A 27,042-nucleotide genomic window follows, 5' to 3' on the forward strand; every position below is an offset into this window, starting at 1 on the left:
AGGGTTCTTGGAGTTATATTATACGCTTAGCTTATAAAACCTCAAATTAGCTTATGGACGAAAACATAGTTTGAGAAAATTAAGATTTATATAATATATAAATCTCAAACTATATATGTTTTCTCAAACTATATATGTTTTCGTCCATAAGCTAATACGTAATACATGCATACACACATACATATATACATACACCATGCCGAGCTCCACTTCCGTGGAGAGGATGCGGTATATAAACTTAAGGTTTAGTTTACTTATTTTGCAATACTTATTTGGGAGTTTACCTTTAAATATTAGGATGGAACTGAGCTACTTCAGTTTTTGTAAGAAACTGAAAAAAACTGAGTATTTCAATAAAGTTTCATTGATTTTAATGATAACTACTATTAGAATTTTTGTAATTTCCCATTATTAGTATATTAGGCTCATTTTGCTGTAAAGTTGCCTTGAACCTCTTGTTAGTATTAGTGTGATAAATAAAATCATACATCTGATTAGGTTTCTCTTTTTTCTCTTCTGAAAATGGTCTTCTGGACATAATTTAAATTTGTATTTTAAAATTGGCCACCAAATCACTAAAAACAAATGCTAATCCAAAATATGCTGAGACCAGTAAAATGGCCTTTTGCTGTGTGGGGGTCAAAGTATGGAACGCTTGTCGGTCAATTATGTAAATGGTATGACAAGGGTAATTTCAGAAAACTAAACACAGTTATTTGTTAATGCATTAATTTAAGGAACTGATCTTTGTGACTGTTCTTTTGAAGGGCACTTTATGCGATTTTCTGATGATTATATGCTAATGTTTAGTTTTATTTGTTTTACTGAATTATGTAAAACACGATTTGTAAACCGTTTGTTTAAACGGTATATAATTTTTTTTTAAATAAATAAATCCTTGTGACTAATTATCAAATCAAATGACATGTTCAAGTTCCATACATCTTTGTACTTCATAAATACACACTCGGATCAAATTCTTGGTTCAATCCATTAGGAATCATAAAAATTTGGTACTTAATTTCTAATGAATTGAACCAACTAGATCCGAGTGTAAATTTATGAAGAACAAGAACATGTAAGTGATTTGATAAGTAGTCATAGGCACTTAGGGGGAATTCTAAATCCAGCATCTAAGTTAATTGAAAAACGCCATTAGAAATGGCAAAAATCGAGGTTAAAGCTCCTATCAGCGCCCAAATAAAAATAGGCACCAGAATCATGCTTTACAGTGCCTAACACCACTATGAACATAAGAATTATCATACTGGGACAGACCAGAGATCCATCAAGCCCAGTATCCTGTTTCCAACAGTGGACAACCCAGGTCCCAAGCACCTAGTTAGATCCAAGTAGCAAAACAGATTCTATGCTGCTTATCCTAGGAATAATCAGTGGATTTCCTTGAACTATGGACTTCTCTTTTAGAAAATTATCCAAACTTTTTTTTTTTTTTAACCCACTAAGCTAACCGATTTAACCACATTCTCTGGCAATGAATTCAAGTTCAATTACACATTGTGTGAAGAAATATTTTCTCTTGTTTGTTTTAAATCTACTACTTAGTAGCTTCATCGCATGTCCCCTAGTCCTAGTATTTTTGTAAAGAGTGAACAAGCGATTCACATCTAACCTTTCCACTCCACTCATTTTCTATCATCACACCTGAACCGTCTTCTCCAAGATGAAGAGCCGTAGCGCTATAGCCTTTCCTCATAGGAAAGTCATACCATCCCTTTTATCATGTGTCACCTTTCTTTGTATCTTTAATTCCACTATATCTTTTTGGAAATATTCAAGGTGAAGCCGTACCACTGAATGATACAAGTGCTTTATAAAACATTTTCATCTTTGTTTTCCATTCCTGTCCTAATAATTCTATTTGCTTTCTTAGCACCAAAACATAAGACTAGCCTTACTGGGTCAGACCAATGGTCAATCAAGCCCAGAAGCCCATTCTTATGTTTGCCAATCCAGATCACTAGTACCTGGCCAAAACCAAAGAGTAATAACATTCCATACTACTGATCCAGGGCAAGCAGTGGCTTCCCTCATGTGTCTCAATAACAGACTATGGACTTTTCTTCCAGGAAATTGTTCAAACCTTTCTAAAAACCAGCTACGCTATCCACTCTTACCACAACCTCTGGCAATGTGTACCAGAGTTTAACTTTTCTCTGAATGAAAAAATATTTCCTTCTATTGGTTTTAAAAGTATTTCCCTGTAACTTCACCGAATGTCCCCTAGTCTTTGTAATTTTTGATGGCATGGGAAAAAAAAAAAAATCCGATCCACTTGTACCTATGCTACTCCACTCAGGATTTTGTAGACTTCAATCATCTCCCCTCAGCTGTCTCTTTTCCAAGCAGAAGAGCCCTAACTTAGTCTTTCCTCAGCCGCCACACATTGCGCCGCATCACATAGCTATAGTTCAGGTTCCTCTTTCCCATATGCATCATAAGAACATAAGAAGTTGCCTCCGATGAGGCAGACCAGAGGTCCATCTTGCCCAGCGGTCCGCTCCCGCGGTGGCCCATCAGGCCTAATTGCCTGAACAGTGTCCCTGTCTAATTTTGTAACTGCTTCTAATCCTCTAATCCTATCCCTATAACCTATCTCTACTCCTATCTGTACCCTTCAATCCCTTTGTCTTCCAGGTACCTATCCAAACCTTCTTTGAAGCCTTGTAGCATGCTCCTGCTTATCACGTCCTCTGGTAGCGCGTTCCATGTATCCACCACCCTCTGGGTGAAAAAGAACTTCCTGGTGTTTGTTCTAAACCTTCCCCCTTTCAATTTCTCTGAGTGCCCCCTTGTGCTTGTGGTTCCCCATAATTTGAAAAATCTGTCCCTGTCTACTCTTTCTATGCCCTTCATGATCTTGAAGGTTTCTATCATGTTTCCTCTAGGTCTCCGCTTTTCCAGGGAAAAAAGCCCCAGCTTTTTCAGTCTATCAGTATATGAGAGGTCCTCCATACCCTTTATTAGTTTAGTCGCTCTTCTCTGGACTCTCTCAAGTACCGCCATGTCCTTCTTTAGGTACGGCGACCAGTACTGGACACAGTACTCCAGGTGCGGGCGCACCATTGCACGATACAGTGGCAGGATGACTTCCTTCGTCCTGGTCATGATACCCTTCTTAATGATTCCCAACATTTTGTTCGCCTTCCTTGAGGCTGTGGCGCACTGCGCTGACGCCTTCAATGATGTGTCTACCATCACTCCCAGGTCTCTTTCAAGGTTACTCACCCCTAGCGGTGATCCCCCCATTTTGTAAGTGAACATCGGGTTCTTTTTCCCTACATGCATGACCTTGCATTTCCCTATGTTGAAGCTCATTTGCCACTTTTTGGCCCACTCCTGCAGCGCTGTCAGATCCTTTTGGAGATCTTCGCAGTCCTCCATGTTTTCAACCCTGCTGTATAGTTTGGTGTCATCCGCAAATTTAATAACCTCACATTTTGTTCCTGCCTCCAGGTCGTTAATAAATATATTGAACAGGAGCGGTCCCAGCACCGACCCCTGCGGAACTCCGCTCGTGACCTATTGCCAGTCTGAGTAATGGCTCTTTATTCCAACCCTTTGTTTCCTGTCCGCCAGCCAGTTTCTGATCCATCGGTGGACCTCCCCTTGTACCCCGTGGTTCCATAGCTTCCTTAGCAGTCTTTCGTGTGGTACCTTGTCGAAGGCTTTTTGGAACTCAAGGTAAATGATGTCTATAGATTCCCCTTTATCCACCTGGCTGTTTACCCCCTCAAAGAAGTATAGTAAGTTTGTGAGGCATGACCTGCCCTTGTAGAAGCCATGCTGGCTCGGCTTTAGCTGCCCAGTGTTTTTGATGTGTTCCCAGATGCTGTCTATAATCAGTGCTTCCATCATCTTTCCCGGGACCGAGGTTAAGCTCACCGGCCTGTAGTTTCCTGGGTCTCCCCTTGAGCCTTTATTGAAGATGGGCGTGACATTTGCTATTTTCCAGTCTTCCGGAATCTCTCCAGTTTTTAAGGATAGGTTGCATATTTGCCGAAGTGGCTCAGCTATTTCATTCCTTAGTTCCTTGAGTACCCTTGGGTGGATGCTGTCCGGACCTGGCGATTTGTCGCTCTTTAGCCTGTCTATCTGCCTGAGGACATCCGCCTTGCTCACCTCTAGTTGGACCAGATTTTCATCCTGGTCTCCTTTTACGATCTCATTGGGTTCCGGAATGTTGGTTATGTCCTCCTTCGTGAAAACTGACGTGAAGAACTCATTTAACCTGTCAGCTATCTCCTTTTCCTCTTTTACCACTCCCTTTCTGTCTCCATCATACAAGGGTCCCACTTCTTCCCTTGCTGGTTGCTTCCCCTTGACGTACATATAAGCACATAAGCATGGCCTCTGCCGAGTCAGACCATAGGTCCATCATGCCCAGCAGTCCGCTCCCGCGGCGGCCCCCCAGGTCAATGACCTGTAGTGATCTATTACTCAAGAGCATTTTGTCTTGTATAGTAACCCTCTAATTGTACCCCTAGATTCCCTTACCCCTCAGGAATTCGTCCAATCCTTTTTTGAAACCCAAAACCGTACCTGAAGAATGATTTAAAGTTTGTTGCTTCCCCTGCCAGTCTCTCTTCATATTCTCTTTTTGCTTCCCTAACCACTCGGTGACACTCCTTTTGATGTTTTTTGTGCTCCTTTCGGTTGCCCTCTGATTGGTCCTTTTTCCATTTTTTGAATGATGCCTTCTTGTCACTTATTGCCTTTTTCACTGCATTTGTTATCCACACTGGGTTTTTCGTTCTATTTTTTTTTGCACCCTTTCCTGAACTTGGGAGACGCACAGGTTTTGTGCTTCGTGCACCGTGACCTTGAGTAAGGTCCAGGCTTTTTCTACGGACTCCATCTTTCTTGCGGTATCCTTGAGTTTCTTTCCCACCATTTTTCTCATGGCATCATAATTCCCTTTTTTGAAGTTCAGTGCTGTCGTTGTAGTTCTTTTCACCTTTGATGATCCAATTTCTAGCCTGTACTGGATCGTGTTGTGGTCGCCGTTTCCTAGTGGGACTAGTACTGCCACCTCCTTAGCGGGTCCCCCTAGTCTGGTGAAGATTAGGTCAAGAGTGGCATCTCCCCGTGTTGGTTCCGTGACCAGCTGTTCCATGAAACAGTCCCTCGTGACCTCCAGGAATTTGGTCTCCCTCATGCAGTTTGAGTGCCCTATATTCCAGTCTATTCCCGGGTAGTTGAAGTCCCCCATCACCACCACTCTTCCACTTTTGCATACCTGCCCTAGTTCAGCCTCCAGATCCTGGTCGATTTCTTCCGTTTGACCCGGTGGGCGATAGTACAGACCCAATTTTATGTCTGCTCCAGATCCTCCGGGTAGATTAACCCATAGTGATTCCAAGTCATCCACCCTTGCTGTTGTTTCCATCCTGGTTGAAGGTATGGAATCCTTTATATATAGCGCTATTCCTCCACCCTTTTTGTGTGACCTATCTCTCCTGTAGAGTTTGAACCCTGGTAAGGCCACATCCCATTTATTGTCATCTGTCCACCACGTTTCTGTGACTCCAATTATGTCTAGGCCCTTTTTGTTGGCTAAGACTTTTAGCTCTCCCATTTTAGCCCTTAGGCTCCTAGCTTTAGTATATAGGCAATGTAAGTCCCGGTTGTTCGCCTTTCCTGCTGGCTTTCCTCGTGGTTTAGCGCTCCTGGCGACCGCCTCGTGAGTTGCCAGTCCCCAAGCCTCGTCTCGGTCATTCTCCTCCTGTGGTGAGTCTGTATCGTCCTCAGCATGTTTCCTCATTTTTGGTTGTCCCTCTGGATTCCGTTGTTTTCTGTTAGTCAATTTCATTTGTGTCCTAGACTCCAGCAATTTGTCCTTAGGTCCTTCTTCAAAAATTTCCCACCCAGTCCTGAGCCCTCTTTTACAGTGTCCTTGCTTATTGTCCTTGGCCCTGTGCATCTGCATTGCATCCTTAGGACCTTTTCCCAAAATATCCCACTCAGTCCCGATCCCCTTATTACAATGTCCTTGCTCATGTCCTTGGCCCTGGGCCCCTGTGTTGCATCCAAAAATTCCCACTCAGTCCCAAGCCCTCTTTTACAATGTCCTTGCCCAGTATCCTTATTTGATACTTTTGTCCGATGTGTCAGATCGACTGTCGGCTTTCCCCTCTTTCTCAGTTTAAAGCCAAATCTATGACGCTCTGGACGTTGCGTGCCAGCATCCTCGTCCCAGTCGTGCTCAGGTGCAGTCCGTCTCTCCTGTAGAGCTTATTCTTTCCCAAGAAAGTTGTCCAGTTCCGAACAAAAAGGAAACCCTCCTCCTCGCACCATCTCCTGAGCCAACTGTTTATTGCTTGTAGTTCACTCTGCCTCCCTGCGTCCGCTCTAGGTACTGGCAGGATCTCTGAGAAGGCTATCTTCCTTGCCCTCAGTTTCAGTTTCCTCCCCAGGATCCTGAACTGATCAGCTAGTGCAGTCCTGTTGTAGTTCCAACATGGATTACTACAGCTATCTCCTCCGTCTCGGCCCCTTCCAGGATCCTCTCAATTTTGTCGATGATGTCCTTTGTCCTTGCTCCTGGGAGACATGTCACTAGTCGGTCCTCTCTCCCTCCAGCTATGTGACTGTCCACTCCTCTCAGGATTGAGTCCCCCACCACGATAGCAGATCTCCCCTTCTTCAACTGTCTCTTTGGTCTCAGGTCTATGTCAGTGGCGCAGTCCGCTAGACCTTCCTCCGGGTTTTGTTGGGTCTCCTCCTCACTTTGCACTTGCTCACATTAAGTGTCATCTGTCCAGTCTTCCAATCTCACAAGGACCTCTTGCAATTTTTCACAATCCTCTTGTGATTTAACAACTTTGTGTCATCAGCAAATTCAATTCTCTCACTAGTTATTCCCATCCCATCTTTTGGGACTTGCGTGTGGTACAGGGAGCACTTCTGAAAATGCTATCCTGGAGGTTCTGAATTTTAACTTCCTACCTAAGAGCCTAAATTTCGTTCCCAGAACCTCCCTACCACATTTCCCTATGTCACTGGTATCCACACATACCAACAGGTTCCTCCCCAGCACTGTCTAAAATCTTATCTAAGTGATGCACGAGATCTGCCACCTTCGTACCAGGCTAGCAAGTAGCCAAGCAATCCTTACTTTCACCAGCCACCCAGCTATCTACAAGCCTAATGATCGAATCTCCCGCTATAATGGTTGTCCTAACCCTTCCCTCTTGGGCAGAAGCCCCTGGAGACACATCCTTGGTGTAAGAGGACATTGCATCTCCTAGTGGGTAGGTCCTGGCTACAGGGTTGCCTCCTACATCTCCAGGGTGATGCTCTCCCTTAAGAAGAGCTTCCTCCTCCGAGACAGCACAGAGGCCGCTAGACTGAAGTGGGACTTTTCTACAACATCCCTGTAGCTCTCTATGTACCTCTGTGTCTTCCTTAGCAACTCCGTGTCTGTTACTCTAGCCTCAAAAAAGATTGGACCCGTTCCCTGAGTGCTAGGACATTATTAACAATGGAAGTGGTGTTAGGCACTTCCTACCACTTCTTCCTCTATATTACCAAAATCTGACCCTTCTTCTCCAAGCACATTACCAAAACACTTTCATCACCTTAGATTACTGCAACTCGCTAACCTCAGGCCTTCCACTTAGCCATCTCACTCCTCTCCAATCTGTCCAGAATTCAGCTGCACAACTCACATTCCAGGAGAGCCGCTATACTCATGTTACCCCTCTCTTAAAGTCACTTCATTGTTTTCCCATCCGTTTCAGACTACAATTCAAACTCCTCTTACTGACCTACTAATGCACTGCTGCCCCTCACTCTCTCTCTTCACTTGTCTCCTCCTATGTCCCCCCCCTTTCGTGAGTTCCTCTCAGCTGGTAAGTCCCTCCCTATCTGTGCCCTTCTCAACTGCCAACTCCAGACTCAGTCTTGTTTTGCTGCGTCGTATACTTGGACCAAGCTGCCCGAATTCCTATGGCGGGCTCTGTCTCTAGCAGTGTTCAAGGCTCAGTTAAAAGCCCACCTCTTAGTGCTTCCAACTCCTAACTCCTTTCACCTTGGGTTCTGCATCCCCAACCCTATATGTCGTGTATGTCCAAGTTAGACTGTACGCTCTTCTGAGCAGGGACCGTCAAAATGTACAGTGCTGTGTAAGCCTTTCAGTGCTATAAGACATAAATAGTAGGCATGATTCAAGGCATAGATAAGCACCGGAAATGTAGGCCTAAAAAAAAAAAACAAACACAAAAAAACCCACAAAAAAACAAACCCCTGGCCTACATTTCTGGCGCCTATCTGTCCTAGAGGTGCGATTCTGTATACAGCGCCGTGGTGTGGTTGACATGTGATCCATGGCTGCTACTGATAACAGCACTGTATACAAAATCCAGGCCTTTCAGGCTTTAGTGATGATTTGGTGGCCAAAATTTTTAACTTAACATAAAGGCAGTGTGATCCACAGGATGTAGTTGAAAGAACAGTGGATCAGAGGTTAACACACAAAAGTCTCTACACAACCACACCATATTCCTGCATCAGAAGCCCAAATTCATCTCCTGAAGTTAAGAACTTCAATAAAACCCGTTTCACAATACACTGCAGGTTCTAGACAGTATCCTCTAGTAAGGGATTGTGAGAATTTACTTATAAAGCTTTAAAAAATTTGTGGCGTTTTGAGCTGTTTCCAATGTTCTGAATATTCTGTATCAAGGGACCTATACTCAACAAGCAACTGGTTGATCTAGCATTCAACTTGTGAACCAAATTAGTGGAAGAAAACATGTCCGAGGCTCTGCATTACAACAACATGGCAGCTACACCATCGTAGTACAGAGAAATCAAGCCTTTGTTCATTAGATGAGGCCCAGTGTGTTCCCAAACCCTTATTCTCACCGTTCCTCCATGGCCTCAGCCACTTCTGCAGTCTCCTCACTGGGATTCCTCAGCCAGGACTCTCTCTCCATCTGACTGTACAGGGCCAGGATCTTCATTTCAAAAGCCTGGGTAATCCTCTTCTGGGCCTTGTATCGGTCTTCCAGTGCTTGTAACTGCCCTCTATGAACAGATGCAGTAACAAATAGTTAGCCAGGCTGTTCATGTGGCTATGTGGCATCATGAAGCCTTTGCTATAAATAGAGGACAGTTGACCTTTTCACTTAGAAAATGTAAGAAATTAGGTGCAGAATCTTTTGCAAATACAAAAAAAAAAAAAGCTATGGTCTTCAATCATTTTCTGTTTCTCAAAATGTGGTGAGAGGAAGAGAAGATTGACCTAAGTTTGCACCAAATTGCTGACATCATGCAAACTTGTGTGCAATTCTCATAGCAAAAAAACAGGACCTGGATTTCCAAGATTTTTCAGTTATTTTGCATAATTTTTCTGATCAGCTTTACAAATGCAAAGTTACACATGGAAAAAAAATAGATGTAAACTTACAAATGTGTTTGTAAAACGATTTGATTCTCGGCAGCTAACACCCTGAATGGATTTCTCTAGCAACAGTTTCCAACAGACAGGACAATCTGATTTTGAGGGGGGAATCCAACAATTTTGACAATTCTCATGTTAAAAAAAAAAACCTTTATAAAACCACAAGATTCACCTGGCTGAGATCTTTACATCCTCCAAATATTTCTTCTGCTCTAGGAGCAGAATCTCTTTCTTGGCCAGCTGCGCTTCCACTTCTATAATCCGTTTCTGGGAGCTCTCTAAGCGCTGACTTTGCTGACTAAGGCAAGTCAGTGCTCTCTCCAAATCCTTCCGGCAGGCAGCCTGCAAGACTTCCATTTCCTAGAGGAACAGCAAGACACCACTGTAGATATGCCAAAGGTTTGTTGCTGCTTCTGAGGGGTTTATTCTGTTTTAGTAGCTTACCTGACCCTGCCTCAGAAAAGAAGTTACTCTGTACAGTTCTGTAAATCTATATTAAAAGTATTGTGTGAGAATTGAACTTCTGCAGTGTCTTTCCTCTTTGGAGGCAGTGAACATTTAGCTAAGGTAGGGCTCCAATTAGATCTGCTTGTCCTTAAATCCCACAGAATGTTTGTGCAGTTAAGGAACACAAATTTATACCTCATCAATTTAATAGGGCAAAAATGCTGCACTGTCAGGAGTTGCATGAGAGGAAGTTCAATACCGGAAAAGCAAGCATGTCATATGAAGGTTGACACCATTTCTTGCTGAGATTCTGCCATGGACATGTGTATCTAGAATCATGGCACATGAACAAGTGATGGACCTACAGCTTGAGCCTTCCTACCTTTGTGGTGTTTGTGTGTTTATGCTGCAGCTGTTCCAGATACAACTCATTGACTTCACCAAGAACCAACAGCTGTCTGTTCAGGAACTCCATCTGTTGCTGCACAGACTCACTGTTAGACAGCTAGGAAAAAAAACAAGTCAACTTAGAGCTCAAATTTTAACAAAACTTTCAAAACCAAAAGATCAGCAGCAGCTAGGTTTCAGCACAGGAGGCCAAAGCTAGAAACCATCTGAAGTCTAAGGGTGCTGCATTAAAGCCACAGGAACAAGTACCCTTTTGATCAATGCATATTATCAAAATTTAGCCTTAGATAAACCAATTATAAACAACCCACTAAAAAACCAACCACCCAAAACCCAAAAAGCAACAACCCCATCCAGCTAGAAAAGTGGAAAGATTCATTTCAAATACATGTCATTAACCTCAAATGCTAGTATCTCAGAAAGGTCACATGGTCAGTATCCCAACCACAGAAGATCCATCTTGGGATGGATTTTGCTCCACAAGAGAAATCCATTATGACAGCTTGTTACAAAGCACCGCTGAAGCCTATGGTTACCCAGGCCCTGGATGGCACATCTCACCTTCTGAGAGACCTGGCTGAGTCGCAACTCTGTGTGGCACACCTTGTTATTAGCCTGTTTAAGTTCTAACCGCAGCTCGGCTATCATATTTCGACAGTCCTCCAGTTTAGTCTGCCAGAAAACAAGGCAAAAACACAAATAACAAAACAAACCAACAAAAAACAGACCAGTATGGAAATGCATTAGCTTCAGGAAGCAATGAGTTCACCTGGTTCACTAGTAAGGGAATTGGCTATTTTAGAGTGCTATAACCATTTAACCCCAGCTCCCTTATACGAAGCCGCATTATACTTTTAAAAATAAATTTAAAAAAAAAAAGAAGCCGGCCTTGGCAGTATTAGTTCTGACACTCAGAATTCCTAAGAGCATTGGAGCCAATATCACCGTGACCAGCAGTAAAAGCCTAACGCAGCTCTGCAAAAGGAAGTGGGGGGGAATTATTTACCTACTTTAATATTTCATATTTAAAAAGTGCATTGCAATGTCACTATACAGGTATAGACTCCATAAAACTAGATGAAATTATGCAAGTCGGTTGTCAGGAAGGATCGTGAGAGTGAGCACCAATGAAGAACCCAGCCCCTGAAACCTGACCAAAAGATATCACACCCCAGCTTTTAATATTTATAGTAAAATCATGTTCCTTAAGAGAAATGGGAGGTATGCAACAGTGCATTCACTATTCAGAATGAATCTCCTTACAGACAGATCAGGCTCCAGCACAGCAGAGACGCTGACAAAATCTAAGCTAATTTTAGGTCCCACTTGCTGCTAGATTTGTCCCCTACCTGCAGCTCCTGACTCTGGTTATAGAACTCTTCCCGGTCATGCTGCAGTTGGCGGATCTGACCATGCAGATGAGTTACTTCCGCGTTGCGTTCATCCTGTAACTGCTGGCACCGGGCCTGTTCCGTATGCAGACTTGCCTTCAAAGACTGGATATCCATCTCCTGCAGTTTCAGCTGATCTTTCTGTTAAAAAGGATATCACTTGATCAGCCAGCCAGCCTGCCTCGAACCTCTAGTTGGTATGCTGTCATGCAAACATCTCAGAAAGGCAGGTCATATTTTTCACTGCAAGCAAATTCTGCATGTTCTAGAATTTACCCAAGGTTCTTGCTTGTACCCTGTATACAATTATGAAACAAACCATAACCACATATTTGTTAAATCAGTATGACTGCCATGTTAATCCATATGAATGAACAAAAATAAATATTAAACTTGTATAAGAGGATATTTGATCTCTTCTGTTACGTTTAATTTAAAAAATTTGCATATAATTGCTCAACATGACCTGACACTGCAAAGCCTACTACATGTCAACCCACCCAAAAAAAACACCCCACAAAAAACAAACACCCAACTAAAACACACCAAAATCTGCCTGTCAAAAGTGTAAACTTGTTATACCAGACATACCTTTTATTACAACTAACATTTGAAATAAAAAAAAAGGTCAGACAATCTCAAATCACTTTACATGACTGCATTAAACATTAATCCTGTTTCAAGAACCAAAGGTCAATTTGACTTCCCACCTCCCCTTCCTGCCCCTGCCTCACCATGGCTGCATTCTGCTCTTCCAGGGAGCTCACTCTGATAACCTTGCGCAGAAGCCGACGGTTGCGCAGGGCATGCTGCTGCCTCTTGAAGCGCTCATACAGCACCTGGTTGTGCAGCAGAATCAGCTGGTTCCTCAGCGTGTGAATCTCATCTGATGGAGGAGAACCTGTACCAGGGAGGAGGGTTGGGGGCTTTAGTGATTAGACTGTTTCACGAGATGCCTTTTCATACAACCAATCGTCACCAAGAATGGAGCTTTGCTATGAAAGCAACAGTAGTATTAGGACTGAATGTAGTAGAAAGCCTATCTTCCATAGAAACCCAGCCCACAAAGAAGTTGGGGGTTGGGTGGGGAGGAGAGACGATAAGGGGTTGGGACAAATTTAGTAAGTGTTATAGAATTTAGATTCACCAACACTGCAGAATTTTAAAACTTCAAAGCAAACTGAAAACTAATGGCATTTACCTCCAAAATGAGTCCAGTCAGCAGATTTACTGGGCAATGACAATCTGGAAATAAAAAAACAGGCAAGACAGTTTATTTTTTGTTTTATTTTAATATTGCCTTATGATTCAACACTAAGCGCTGCACATTAATCCAGCTACTATATTTGGAGACTATTAAGCTTACCAAAACATCTAAACAAAGACATTAAGGATGATTACTGGAAATTAGAAACCAAACTGAAAATCTAAAAAAGAAAAAAGTCTTAAAAAAAGCCAACAAAAAAACAAAAAACAAAACCCTTACTTGTTCAGTTCCTTATCATGGGCATCAGCTCCAAGCTGGATCAATCGGTCCAGAACTTCTGCTGGGGAGAGAGAAGTTGCTCTCTCCTCACCCTCTTGCTCATTTCTCTTCACTTTCTTGAGCAAGTCATCCGTCTTCCTGCTCACAAACACACTGGCAGTCTTTGGAAACGCCAGCTCAAAGAGGTGCTCATATGGGAACGTATTGTTACTGACCACCTTCCCTTCTATGGGAATTTTACAAGGACTGGGAGTCACGATCTCTGTGGTCATTTCAAGAACACCAGCACCTTCCTGGCATTCAGCAGTACCGTCACCCCGGTACTTGCTGGCCGATTCAATAGGAGTAAAAGCTTGCTTAGGCATGTCCCCGGATCCATCTAGTAAAGGGGTTGTAGGCTGATCCATGCTCGGTTCTTGACCAGCAGAGCTTGCAGAGTGGGATTTCTTCAGGTTTTCCTCTTTCTTATAGAAAGGAGAGTCGAATCCTCCTCGTGGAGACACATGCTCCCTATCTGTAGTGGTTATTTCAGATAGCTCTTTTGAAATGGCAGCTTCCAGATTGCAATGTGAAGGCAAGCAAACAAAAATAAAAGATGTACAGTTACTTTAGGGATTTACCTCAGCTATGTCTGCTACAGGTTGTCACACCAGACATCCCCAGGTTTTTGGGTCTATTTGTAAAAAGAAAGTGTTTCACCTACTCCACACCACTGTGCCTCAAACCCTAAAACCAAGTGCAGTGCTCAAGACACAGGGTTTACCTGGAACACGACCCGACTGTTCAGTACAAACAGCAACAAATGTCCCTTTTCTAATGCCTGGAAGGAAATTAAGACACATGGCATGCTAACAGAGCCATTCAGCAGTCAAGCTCAAAGCACAGCAGTTATAGTAATGCTCCCTTAAAATAGCAATGAATGCAAATTACGAGAGGTAACAAAACCCCTTCCATTTGCATCTGTCCAAAAAAACAAACAAACAAAAAAGGACCTAAACTGCACACTTCATCAGTCCTCACCTTCCTCTTTGTCCTTCTCACTGCTGTCCTGTTCAGAGATCAGACCCTCTATAACTTCAGGAAGTTCATGCAAGGAGACAGTTTTTATGCCTCCAGTCAGTTCCTCTGAGAAAAAAAAGATAAATTTGTTGCAATGTACATTTTACATTGATTAGTCAAGCAGAGCCCTACTAAAATGCTTCCCATAAAATTTAGCTTTACAAGTATAAGAGCTTGGAGGAAAAGGCCATGATCAAGTTCTAAAGATGAACACAGCCTCAATATGCAGTATTGTCCTAATAGGGACTAGCAGAAAGCCAGGTCTACAAGGTTGCTCAGCCTACTCTATAAAATTTCTGCTCTGCCCATCTAAGTTTCTCAAGGTATGTTACATATGAAACAAATAATCACAAGAAAGCTCCATTAACACAAGACAATTAAAACCATAGAGTTAGGGCACACTATTAAAGCAGCCTGCAATGATATACTCTCAGATCCAGTGAGCACCATCAACATAACATATCCATTAAACCTGTCCTAAAACATTCAGAACTTGTTCCTCTTGATAAAAACCACCTAGTGGATGTGTAAACATTCAGCCTGTTAAAATCTCAAATGACCACAAAACACACACAACTTTGCTAAACATTACAATAGAATTTTAATAATCTGATAACGACACCACTAAAAAGTTTGCTTGGCTGAAAGATTAGTAAATTCTCTATTTTATTCCCAGTTTGCATAGCAGACCTTGAAGTTTTTGCCTTTAGTACAGGCCTTTATTATTGGCACTACTAGCTCCATATAACATCAGCACACATGCCAGAACATTCATACTTATTTTTAAAATTTATCAACCACTTAAATCTAAGCAATTTCCATTAAAAAAAACACACATTACAACAGATATTACTTTATATGCATTTACTTCGAGTTGTCCCATAATACAGAGCATATCCCAGCTACTTTTGACATGTTTCTGGTTCTCCCTTTTAGTCTACCTTTCAAGGCATATGTTCAGAACTGAGGAAAAAAAAATAGGAAAGCCTATCAAACGATACAACAGCTTCACAAAATAAGTGAGAAAGCATTCTGTGTCTGACAGTTATAATGCAGAAGTTAAACACAAGTGCTAGAAAACCCTATACAAGTAAGTCTTCATTTCACATCCATTTTGCTAGGTAACCAAGAAAAATTTCCCTACCTGTAACGCTTTGTTGTCTGGATAGTGATGGCCTCTCTTCCTGGGAAAAAAAACCAAAACCAAAAAAACAGCAGACAACTGTCACAAAAAGTTCAAGTCACAGAGAACACTACTTCAGAAATAAGCACAGCATGCACTAGCAGAGCCTTGTACAGAAGGACAGGATATCACAGATGAATTAGCAGGGGTGAATCAAGTAGATGAATATAGAGACTTGTGGGTTATGTCCATCTACCAGCAAGTGGAGATAGAATTCACTTTAGGGGCTTTCATTTAGAATGATATGCTCATCAGTATTCCTCATAAAGCAGAAGGAAAAATTAGAGACATTTTCCTTCCTCACAGCAATAAAATGAACAGGATTACAATTGAAACCACAGCAGCAAGCCAAAAAACCCAAACAGAGAAACAGACAATAAATAAAACCAACAGATGATCACTGACGTAAGGTGGACTCAATGTATCTACTTTGATTAAGAGAAAAAAAAAAAATTTTCCTGCCTTATCAAAGCAGATGAATCCAGATACTTGTGGGAGGTAGCAAAGCAGACCTCAAACATGATGGGAACCAGAAAGAACTGATGCGCTACAGGAAGCTTGGGATTTGGCCAAAATATCCAGGTGATAGTATCTTGACAATGTATGCAAGGAGATCATGTCACAGATCTACACATTTCTTCAGAAGAATAAGCATGAGATTCTGCCCAAGAGGGCGATAGACCTCTCGCAGAAAGAATAAGCCAAAGCTATAGCTTCCTTATTCCAGTGAGAGCACAGTTACTTACCGTAACAGGTGTTATCCATATTCTTGACTGATGGGTGACGGCACCGACGGAGCCCCGGTACGGACAATTTTAAAGTGAATGCACTCTAAGAACTTGGAAAGTTCTAGCAGGCCGCACCGCGCACGCGCGAGTGCCTTCCCGCCCGACGGAGGCGCGCAGTCCCCAGTTAGGATAAGCCAGCTTGTAAAAAGTCTCTCTCAAGATATCGTGGAGGGGTAATTTCAGAAATTCCCTTGGAGGCTGATCAAAATCCAGTGCATCAAGGAACGCTTTGGATTTTTTGGACTCAGCCTCCAAGGGAATAGAAAGAGATTCACACATCTCTTTCAAAAAGGAGGTGAAAGAGGTAGCATCTGGCTTAGAGGATGGATCTAAAACAGAAGGATCCTCATCACCAGATGAACACTCCCCCTCAGAGAGAAGAGGCTCTTCGGAGTCACCCCACAGATCAGGATCCCTAACTTGGAAGCTGCGATCCCGGGACTCCGGTGTGGAGGGTTCCAGGTGTCGGGTTTTGTGTATCGACTTACCTGACCTCAGAGAAGCGGTACCGGGAGATGTTAAGGGCTGTATCGGTGCCGAAGTTTGCACAGCCTGGTGTAGAGCCCTCGGTTCCGGTGCCAGGATCGGCATGGATACCGAAGAAGCAGAATGTACCGGGACAGACAAAGTGGACACGGACAATAGAGGCTGCTCCACTGTCGGTACCGGTGGCTCAGACCGGACCGGGACTGGAAGGGTCGGTGTCAATAGCGCAGGAAGGAGCTGTTGCAACTGCTCCTTAAGTTGCACCTGCAGGACGGCAGCAATTTGCTCATCCAGCGAAGGCACCGGTACTGCTTTTTTCTTCTGCGGTACCTGCGGTGCCGCTCGACGCCCCGAGGAGGAGGAACCCGAGGTCGAGGGGCTTACCTCAATTGGGGCGGAGCGCTTCCGCGGGCGCCTCAAGGTCGGCAGGACTGGGCTCGCTGCTACTGAGACCGGAGGACGCTCCAGCAGGGAAGGCTTCTTAGCCGGCTTACCTGAAGGATGCGACGTCGGCGTGGTGTCGACGAGGTGGGTGCCGACTGAGACAGGGCCGATGTCGGTGCCGTAGATTCAGACATATCGGCACTGAATAACAACCGTTGTTGGATTTGACGGTTTTTCAAAGTCCGTTTTTTTAAAGTGGCACAGCGGGTGCAGGTGGACGCCCGATGGTCTGGACCCAGACACTGTAAGCACCAGTTGTGCAGGTCGGTGAGAGAAATGGGCCGTGCACACCGCTGGCACTTCTTAAACCCGGGATGGGGGGGCATGAACGTGAAAACGGCTTCTGCCAAATCGAAGGCCGAGGCCTCGATGGTGGCAACAGGCCCCGCCGGGGTGAACCGAAAAAAACTTAGTTTTTTTTTTTTAAATCAAAAAAAGAACAAAAGGAAAAAGGAAAAAAGATTTCCTGAAGATTACGTGAGCGGGAAGAGAAGAAAAAATGCTTTTCAACAGCCGTTGAAAAGGATGCGTCTTCTTAGCTCCGCGGAAACTAAGAAACTACTGGGGACCGCGCGCCTCCGTCGGGCAGGAAGGCACTCGCGCGTGCGCGGTGCGGCCTGCTAGAACTTTCCAAGTTCTTAGAGTGCAATCACTCTAAAATTGTCCGTACCGGGGCTCCGTCGGTGCCGTCACCCATCAGTCAAGAATATGCTGCCTGCTTGTCCTGGGATAACAATAGTTACTTAAGAGGTGGCATCACCCTGGTTTGGTCCTGCCATGAGAACAAAAAGTTGATCTGAATGTCAAGTTATTTGTGACCTGAAGGTACTGGAGAAGTACATGTTGAGTAGCCAGAAGTACAGCAAATGAAAATCCTTCCTGTAAGCTCCTTCCCAAAAAGAAGAAAGATAGTTGATTCAGGGAAAAGGACAAGTTCACTTTAGGTACAAGAGACAACTTGGTCTCTGCAAAGAGGAGGAGTGGATCTCTACAAGGTAAGAACTCTCAGTTCTACGTGCTGAGGCTATTCCCACTAGAAAAACAGATTTCAGGGTAACCTTCTCCAATAAAATCTAGAACCCATTATGTGATTTTGGCCCACTCTTTGCAAAAATGAGATAAGCGACCTATCACTTCTGCCGAAGAGTGAAACTGTACTCATTATCATGAGGGGCGAAAGGATCTGGTGGCCTGAGTTAAGATTGCTTGGCAAAGTGATAAAGAGTGCTTTTGCCGATACTTGGGTCTCTGAAAGGAAGTGGACAGGGCTTAGAGTCCTTTAAGTAAGGCCACAGCTGCTTTGATCTCTAAGAACCCTTAGACTTATCCTTGGGTAAAATGCTATGACTCGAGTCTCCTAAACATGATTAGCTTCTCCAAAAGAAAAGTTCTCCCCTAAAGGGAAGTTTTTGTAAGGCACTGCTTGGAGGCAGCATCCACAGCCACAATTCATGCCTATCCTTGTCTGCCTAAGCCATTTGCCTGGCAGATGCCCTGATAAGATCATAAAGAATCAGTCAAAAAATCTTAAGTGTCTCAATATTTAGAAACACTAGAGAATCAGCTCTAGTAAATTCATTCATTTTGCTGAACCAAGCTATGTCAAACCCTGACTGCGTAAGAACTGCAGCATAAGGAGAGACAAATTTTCTGGTCTTGAACATCTTTCAAAGCTATCCCCACTTACACGGGAAAGATAGCTTCTTTTTGTCTGCACAGCTACTAAAATCTACCTTGGGCAGTTAAAATTACTTAAGCTCATCCTGAGAAATAGGATAAAGGTGGGACATAGCCCAAATCACTTTTAGACTAGCATCCGGAGCAACTATTAAGCCATAATAAGGTTCCTGCATAGCTTCATGGACCGGGGAAGGACTTGGGCAGCTTTTTGGTGCTAGTCATTTTAGGATTAGGAGGAGGAAGCCTGAAAGTCAGGGGAAGAAATATAAAAAAAAACCCCAAAGAAACAAAAACACTAGGGATGCAAGTTAAAAATCACTTACTTTCTACCTCCCTTTACCCCCCTGGACCAAACACAGCTGCATTGCCCCTTGCCCCCCTCCCTAATCTTTGGAAGCCAGTCTTCAACTCTGCAGACCAGCAGAAGCTGTACAGAAAGGTTGTTTGCGGCCTGCACCAGCCCCACCCCTTCTGAAAACAAATTTGTGTCGGAAGGAATGAGCTGGGTCAGAGGGAAAGGTTCAGTACAAGTCAGACTGGATTCCAAAAGTAGGCTGGATGCGGGGTAGGGAGATCAGCTGTGTTGGATCCAAGAGGGGAGGGATAGAGAAGGAATCGAGAATACAGGGGCAAGACCAACAAGGAAGGAAGGGAGAGACTTGGAGTTGGGAGAAGGAAGATATTTTGGGGAAGGGGGGGCTTTGAAGGCCTAGGCCCTTCCAAAGCAGCAGTACCTGTTAAACGGTTGGTGGGGTAGCAGAAGCCCATCAGTAGAAGACATCTGCTGCCCAAGTTACCTCCTTCTTTCTTATACTACCTCTTGAGCAAGGAAGTCAGTGGCGTGCTTTCAGCCATTGTCATGTGCATGAACTGAGCATGCTCGAGGAGTGCTGGCATTGGCGGCTGGAGGCACTGCTGACTTCCCTGCTCTTGAGGCAGCACTCAAGACAGTGGATTTCTTCAACTGGCAAGGCTTCAGCATCTCCACCAGCAAAGGTAGATACCTAATGTGGGGAGAAGGGATAGGAAATGTTTGTTTCCTCCCCCTCCCCGATGGACTGCTGGTTATTAGTGCTACCCGATTCAGAATTCAAAATTGATTCACCAATTCAGTTTGGCAGAAATTGATTCATATTGGGGGCGGGGGGAAGAAGACCTCACCAATTCAGGCCTGCTCTTAGGTTTTCTCTGTGCCCGAGTCCTTCCTTTTGACGTAACTTCTTGTTTCACGACATAGGAACATCTGGTATACTAAGTGCTGCTTTTGCCATTGGACCCATGTGTGGGGAGGGGGAGTGGGCACTGCCACTGATGGATTGAGGGGGAGGAGTTGAAAGCTGGAAGGAAGGCCCTAAACGGTGTGTGGGGTGTGTGTGTAGGGAAGATAGTGCTGGCCATATGAGCTGGAGAGAAGGGAACATAAGAATTGCCGCTGCTGGGTCAGACCACTGGTCCATTGTGCCCAGCAGTCCGCTTCCGCGGTGGCCCTTAGGTCAAAAGGCCAGTGCCTAACTGAGACTAGCCTTACTTGCATATGTTCTGGTTCAGCAGGAACTTATCTAACTTTGTCTTGAATCCCTGGAGGGTGTTTTCCCCTATAACAGTCTCCGGAAGAGCGTTCCAAATTTCTACTACTCTCTGGGTGAGGAAGAACTTCCTTATGTTTGTACGGAATCTATCCCCTTTTTAACTTTAGAGTGCCCTCTCATTCTCTCTACTTTGGAGAGGGTGAACAACCTGTCTTTATTTAGTAAATCTATTCCTTTCATTATATTGAAAGTTTCGAAGAGAAGGTGCTGGCCACATGAGCTGGTGCAGGCTGGCTGAGGCACAGAAGGACATAAGAGGGAACAGGTAGAAGAGACTGGATCCTGTGGGGGTGCTGGACCTGCAGGAGGAGAGAGAAGGGAAGGTACAGAGACAGATAGATGAGCACAAAGAAAGCAGAAAGTGTCAAATGAGTAGGAGACCCTGACAAGCAAGTTAACAGCAGAAACCAGAGCCTAGGACCAACATGATTTGAATAAAATGACTACACAACAAAAAGGTAGAAAATGGATTTTCCATTTTGTGATTACAATGTCAGATTTGAAGTGTATATCCCGCTATAGCTGCTAAGACAGTGAGTGAGAGCTAAGACACAACTGTTTTGTTTACATTTGACAGTGCCAGCATAGGGTTGGAGCGGGTAAAGGGGGGTGGGGTGAGTGAAGAGGTTGTAAAATAAATGCACCAGCTATTTTAAAGCTATATCATAGAAAGCAAATCATATCGAAAAAAAGATCCAATTGGCAAAATTGAAAACTTTTTTTTTCCTGAATTGGACAGCTCTACATGCCCTATTAAAAAAATTAAATCCTAAACAGACAATCTCCACTCAGAACATACTCCACAATCCAAAGGGAATTCTGACTCCACTTTCTTAATATGAGTCAGCGGTATTGGAAATCTTCATTATCCCCCACATTTGGAAAGTGTTAAATTTATATTTTTTAATTATTTTTTCTTATATAAATAATTTTATCCAAAAAGTTTTGTCTCTTATTTGTCTCTTATATGTAACTTATTTATATTTAAATGTGGAATTAAAGGTGCATCACTTATCTTAAGTCCTTATCGGTTCCCCTTCCTGACGCGTTTCGGACTCTTTTTCAAGGTCGGGGGAACTGAAAAGCAACACACACACAATAAATTATTCTGCTCTCTTTCCATAATTACATACACAGTCCCTCAGTCACAAAAGTATATAGTACTTCACTCACCAAGAGATAAGGGTTATCCTAAACCATAATTTTACTGCCACTGGCATCAAAGAAGATGGCCGCGGCGTCTGTTCAGAGCGATATATACAGCCCTCCCCCTACGTCATCAAAGGTAACCTAGCAACCATATCAACATACCGAATCATTCATTCTAAACAGGAAATCTAGAAGACATTTAAAAGTCTACTTGGGCCATCCAATCCGAGGTTTCATTGAGCCCAGACGGGGCCATAGTTTGTAACTGAAACATCCAGCGCAATTCCCTCAGACGCCGCAGCCATCTTCTTTGATGCCAGTGGCAGTAAAATTATGGTTTAGGATAACCCTTATCTCTTGGTGAGTGAAGTACTATATACTTTTGTGACTGAGGGACTGTGCATGTAATTATGGAAAGAGAGCAGAATAATTTATTGTGTGTGTGTTGCTTTTCAGTTCCCCCGACCTTGAAAAAGAGTCCGAAACGCGTCAGGAAGGGGAACCGATAAGGACTTAAGATAAGTGATGCACCTTTAATTCCACATTTAAATATAAATAAGTTACATATAAGAGACAAAACTTTTTGGATAAAATTATTTATATAAGAAAAAATAATTAAAAAATATAAATTTAACACTTTCTAAATGTGGGGGATAATGAAGATTTCTAATACCGCTGACTCATATTGAGAAAGTGGAGTCAGAATTCCCTTTGGATTGTGGAGTATGTTCTGAGTGGAGATTGTCTGTTTAGGATTTAATTTTGCTAGTTACAAGTGAGTTGAAGCGTTGTGGTAGATCTATTAAAAAAATGACATCTGTATAATGAGGATGAGATGACGACATCTCAAAAACACCCTCCAAATGCCTTTGCTTTGTAGAAGCCTCCCCCTGCACTTGTTGAGCAGACAGTCCCAGAAAGCCGATGAGTGCTTCATTAAAAAACTGGATTAATGTTCTTATCTTGATAATATCTTTTTGAGTAGATAGGTGTCATTCTGGACAAGCGAGTTCTCTCCACATGGCTGCGAGCCTTATACAGAAGAATCTACTCCAGATTTTTTCTGTGACTCTACTTCACTAGGAGCTCTGCTGCCACCTGCGGTCAGTACCCAAGCCTGCAAGAGCTCCATCGAAGTGTGAAGGGAAAAAGGGGAAAAAAATTTACCAAATAAATAAACCATTCTGCTCGAACATAACACTGGAACAAGCAATTAACAGCTAAGTACTAGCATAAGCAAAGGAGCTCAAGTAGTATCCCTATAGGCACTAAAACATAGTATAAAGCATCCTTCAGGACCCAAATGGATATTGGCAACCACGATACAAACTTGGAGAAGAATAAATAGAATACAGAAAGGACAGGATGGGGAGTCCAGAATGACACACCTATCTACTGGAAAAGATTATCAAGGTAAGAACAATCTTTTTTTCCAGTGCAATGGATGTGTCATTCTGGACAAGTGGGACATACAAAAGCAGTCCCAGAAATCTAGGGTGGGCCAAATGCCAGCCTGTAACACTGAAGACCCAAAGGCAGAGTTCTCTCTTAACGCAATGTCCAACCTATAAAAGACAAACAAATAAACAACAAAAAAAAAACACCTTTTGCAAATGTGGGTAGAGTGGACCAAGTCACAGCTCTACACTGGAGAGAGAGACTGCCCTAGCTACACTTCAGGTCGAATGCACCTTAACAGAAATTAGGACAGTTTCCCACAGATAATGTAAGCTGACGAAATGGCCATACGGATCCATCTGAAAATCATGGCTTTGGAAGCAGGTACACCTTGCTTAGTCCAATGAGTCAGCACAAACAGATGGTCTGAGAGTCTAAACTCATTGGTGACTTCCAGATAGCGAAGAAGCACTCTTCTCACATCCAACTGCTTCAAAATGCGGTGCCGTTTTCTAGAACATGTGAGCTGGTGTAGAGGTAAGTGGACCTCCTGAAACCACCTTCAGAATAAAGAAGAACAGTGTGAAGGGAGACTCTTCTGAGATTTTAGAGGAAAGGCTCTCTAAAAGAAAGCCTGAACTGAACTGAATATCCTTTGCGTTCTAGTGCTTCACGTTCAATAGCCATGCTGTAAGAGCAAATAAATTTGGATCCTCCATGCATACAAGACCCTGTGAAAGGTGATCTTGGAGCACCTGCAACCGAAGCCATAGTTCAAGGTTGCATCAGAACTGCGTACCATAGTCTGCAAGGCCAATCTGCAGCCACCAGAATGATCCTTCCCTGATGAGATGCAGTCTAGAGAATGACACTGAAAATTTATCACCGTTCCCGTCCCCACGGATAACCAGAGGAAACCATCTCCATGTCATTCTTTAAAGGGAGAGCGAAGAATCAAGAGTATGAATGGGCAGAACCACTGACCCTCAAACCTTGCATTGAAGAATGCTGGTGTAGAAGGACCAAAGTTGAGACAGACACTAAAGAATGACACAGGATTGTTTCTCGCAGTTATCTACGGGGACGAGAATGATGAATTTTGTCACCATGTCATTCTCTAATGCAGTCAAGTTTCAAGTTATCAAGTTCATTTAAAAATTTGATTTAATCGCAAAATCTTAATCCAATGCGATTTACAAACAATAAAATCAGGGTAAAAAGAAAAAACACATTGATTGAAACAAACAATAAAGCACAGTTACTTACCGTAACAGGTGTTATCCAGGGACAGCAGGCAGATATTCTTGACTAATGGGTGACGGCACTGACGGAGCCCCGGTACGGACAATTTTAGAGTGATTGCACTCTAAGAACTTGGAAAGTTCTAGCAGGCCGCACTGCGCACGCGCGAGTGCCTTCCCGCCCGACAGAGGCGCGCGGTCCCCAGTTAGGATAAGCCAGCTAAGAAGCCAACCAGGGGAGGTGGGTGGGACGCAAGAATATCTGCCTGCTGTCCCTGGATAACACCTCTTACGGGAAGTAACTGTGCTTTATTCCAGGACAAGCAGGCAGCATATTCTTGACTGATGGGTGACCTCCAAGCTAACAAAAAGAGGGATGGAGGGAAGGTTGGCCATTAGGAAAACAAATTTTGCAAAACAGATTGGCCGAAGTGTCCATCCCATCTGGAGAATGCATCCAGACAATAGTGAGATGTAAAAGTGTGAACTGAGGACCATGTAGCAGCCTTGCAGATTTCCTCAATAGGCGTGGAACGGAGGAAAGCCACAGATGCTGCCATAACTATAACTCTATGGGCCGTGACAGAACCTTCCAGTGTCAGTCCGGACTGAGCATAACAAAATGAAATGCACGTTGCAAGCCAATTTGACAACGTACGTTTAGTAACAGGACGTCCTAATTTATTCGGATCAAAGGACAGAAAGAGTTGGGGAGATGATCTGTGGGGCTTAGTACACTCTAAATAGTAAGCTAGAGCCCGCTTACAGTCCAAAGTATGCAGAGCCTGTTCTCCAGAATGCGAGTGAGGTTTCGGAAAGAAGACAGGCAGAACAATAGATTGGTTGAGATGGAATTCAGAGACAACCTTAGGGAGAAACTTTGGATGTGTACGCAGAACCACCTTGTCATGATGAAAGACAGTAAAAGGTGGATCTGTAGCTCTCTGACCCTCCTGGCAGAGGTAAGAGCAATAAGGAAAAGTACCTTCCAAGTGAGAAACTTGAAAGAAGCGGTAGCCAAAGGTTCAAAAGGAGGCTTCATTAAGGCGGAAAGAACTACATTGAGATCCCAGATAACAGGAGGGGCTTTAAGAGGTGGTTTCACATTGAAAAGACCCCGCATGAATCTGGACACCAAGGGATGAGCTGAGAGGAGTTTTCCATGAACTGGCTCATGAAAAGCAGCAATAGCACTGAGGTGGACTCTGATGGAAGTAGACTTGAGGCCAGAGTCAGACAAAGAAAGAAGATAATCCAACAACGTCTCCACTGCGAGGGAAGTGGGATCAAAATGATGAAGAAGACACCAGGAAGAAAATAGAGTCCACTTCTGATGGTAACATTGCAGAGTGGCCGGTTTCCTGGATGCGTCCAGAATGGAGTGAACGGGCTGAGACAAAAGAGTATCAGTCGAAGTCAGCCCGAGAGATACCAAGCTGTCAGGTGTAGAGACTGGAGGTTGGGATGTAGAAGGGTCTCCTGATGTTGTGTAAGCAGCGAAGGAAACAGTGGAAGAAGAAAGGGTTCCCTGGAACTGAGTTGAAGTAGAAGGGAGAACCAATGTTGCCTGGGCTACCGTGGAGCAATCAGAATCATGGTGGCTCGTTCCCTCTTGAGCTTGAATAAGGTTCTTAACATGAGAGGCAGAGGAGGGAAAGCGTACAGGAACAGATTGGACCAATTGAGGAGAAATGCATCCGCTGCCAGACGGTGAGGAGAGTAGAGTCTGGAGCAGAATAGGGGCAGCTGGTGATTGTGAGGAGCTGCAAAGAGGTCTATCTGAGGAGTGCCCCACTGAGCGAAGATGGACTGCAGAGTTAAAGGATCGAGTGTCCACTCGTGAGGCTGGAGAATTCTGCTGAGCTTGTCCGCCAAGGAATTCTGTTCTCCCTGAATGTAGATAGCTTTCAGGAATAGATGGTGATCTGTGGCCCAAGCCCAAATCTTCTGGGCTTCTTGGCACAAGAGGCGAGAGCATGTCCCACCCTGCTTGTTGATGTAGTACATCGCAACTTGATTGTCTGTGCACAGCAGGAGGACTTGAGGAAAGAGAAGATGCTGGAAGGCTTTGAGGGCATAAAACATTGCTCTGAGTTCCAGGAAATTGATGTGATGCTTCATTTCCTGAGCTGTCCAAAGTCCTTGAGTTTGGAACTCGTTCAAATGAGCTCCCCAGGCATAAGGGGAGGCATCAGTGGTGATGACAAGTTGATGAGGAGGTAGATGGAACAGAAGACCTCTGGAGAGATTTGAGGATATCAACCACCATTGTAGAGACTGACGAAGAGATGATGTGACAGATATGTGACGTGAGCAAGGATCCATCGCTTGGGACCACTGGGTAGCTAGGGTCCATTGAGGAGTGCGCAGGTGAAGACGTGCGAGGGGTGTGACATGAACTGTGGAGGCCATGTGGCCCAAGAGTATCATCATTTGCTTGGCAGAGATGGAACGTTGTGGAAGCACCTGCTGACAGAGATTGAAGCGTTTGAAGACGACGGTTGGAGGGCAGGAACGCTCTCATGAGGACTGTGTCCAAGACTGCTCCAATGAATTGAAGTCTCTGAGTGGGGATGAGATGAGATTTGGGTAGATTGATCTCGAACCCTAGCAAACGTAGAAACAGGATGGTCTGGTTGGTGGCCTGTAGTACTGTCTGAGATGAATTGGCCTTTATCAACCAATCGTCTAGGTAAGGAAACACCTGAAGGTGGTGGGAACGTAGAAAAGCAGCCACCACAATCAGACATTTGGTAAACACTCTTGGAGAGGAGGCAAGACCGAAGGGTAGCACCTTGTACTGGTAATGACAACGATTGATCATGAAGCGTAGGTACTGTCTGGAGGCCAGATTGACCGGTATGTG

The 27,042-nt window shown here is 43.8% G+C and overlaps 1 protein-coding gene across 3 annotated transcripts in view; it reads right to left on the reverse strand.

Annotated features, from left to right (window-relative positions):
• The window catches only part of TSC1 (TSC complex subunit 1), an 83,107-nt gene that overhangs the window by 4,088 nt on the left and 51,977 nt on the right, over positions 1-27,042 (reverse strand). For 2 of the 3 annotated variants that reach the window (XM_033960235.1, XM_033960234.1), the window contains 11 exons: positions 15,363-15,402; positions 14,180-14,284; positions 13,923-13,979; positions 13,160-13,712; positions 12,875-12,918; positions 12,408-12,574; positions 11,632-11,814; positions 10,844-10,954; positions 10,257-10,379; positions 9,600-9,787; positions 8,890-9,051 (listed from right to left, as the gene is read on the reverse strand). In XM_033960235.1, coding sequence (XP_033816126.1) covers positions 8,890-9,051; positions 9,600-9,787; positions 10,257-10,379; positions 10,844-10,954; positions 11,632-11,814; positions 12,408-12,574; positions 12,875-12,918; positions 13,160-13,712; positions 13,923-13,979; positions 14,180-14,284; positions 15,363-15,402 — 1,733 coding nt within the window. The remainder of the gene's footprint in view (positions 1-8,889; positions 9,052-9,599; positions 9,788-10,256; positions 10,380-10,843; positions 10,955-11,631; positions 11,815-12,407; positions 12,575-12,874; positions 12,919-13,159; positions 13,713-13,922; positions 13,980-14,179; positions 14,285-15,362; positions 15,403-27,042) is intronic. The other variant, XM_033960236.1, reaches the window with a different exon arrangement.

This window comes from Geotrypetes seraphini, chromosome 10 (assembly GCF_902459505.1).
Source record: "Geotrypetes seraphini chromosome 10, aGeoSer1.1, whole genome shotgun sequence".
NCBI lineage: Eukaryota > Metazoa > Chordata > Amphibia > Gymnophiona > Dermophiidae > Geotrypetes > Geotrypetes seraphini.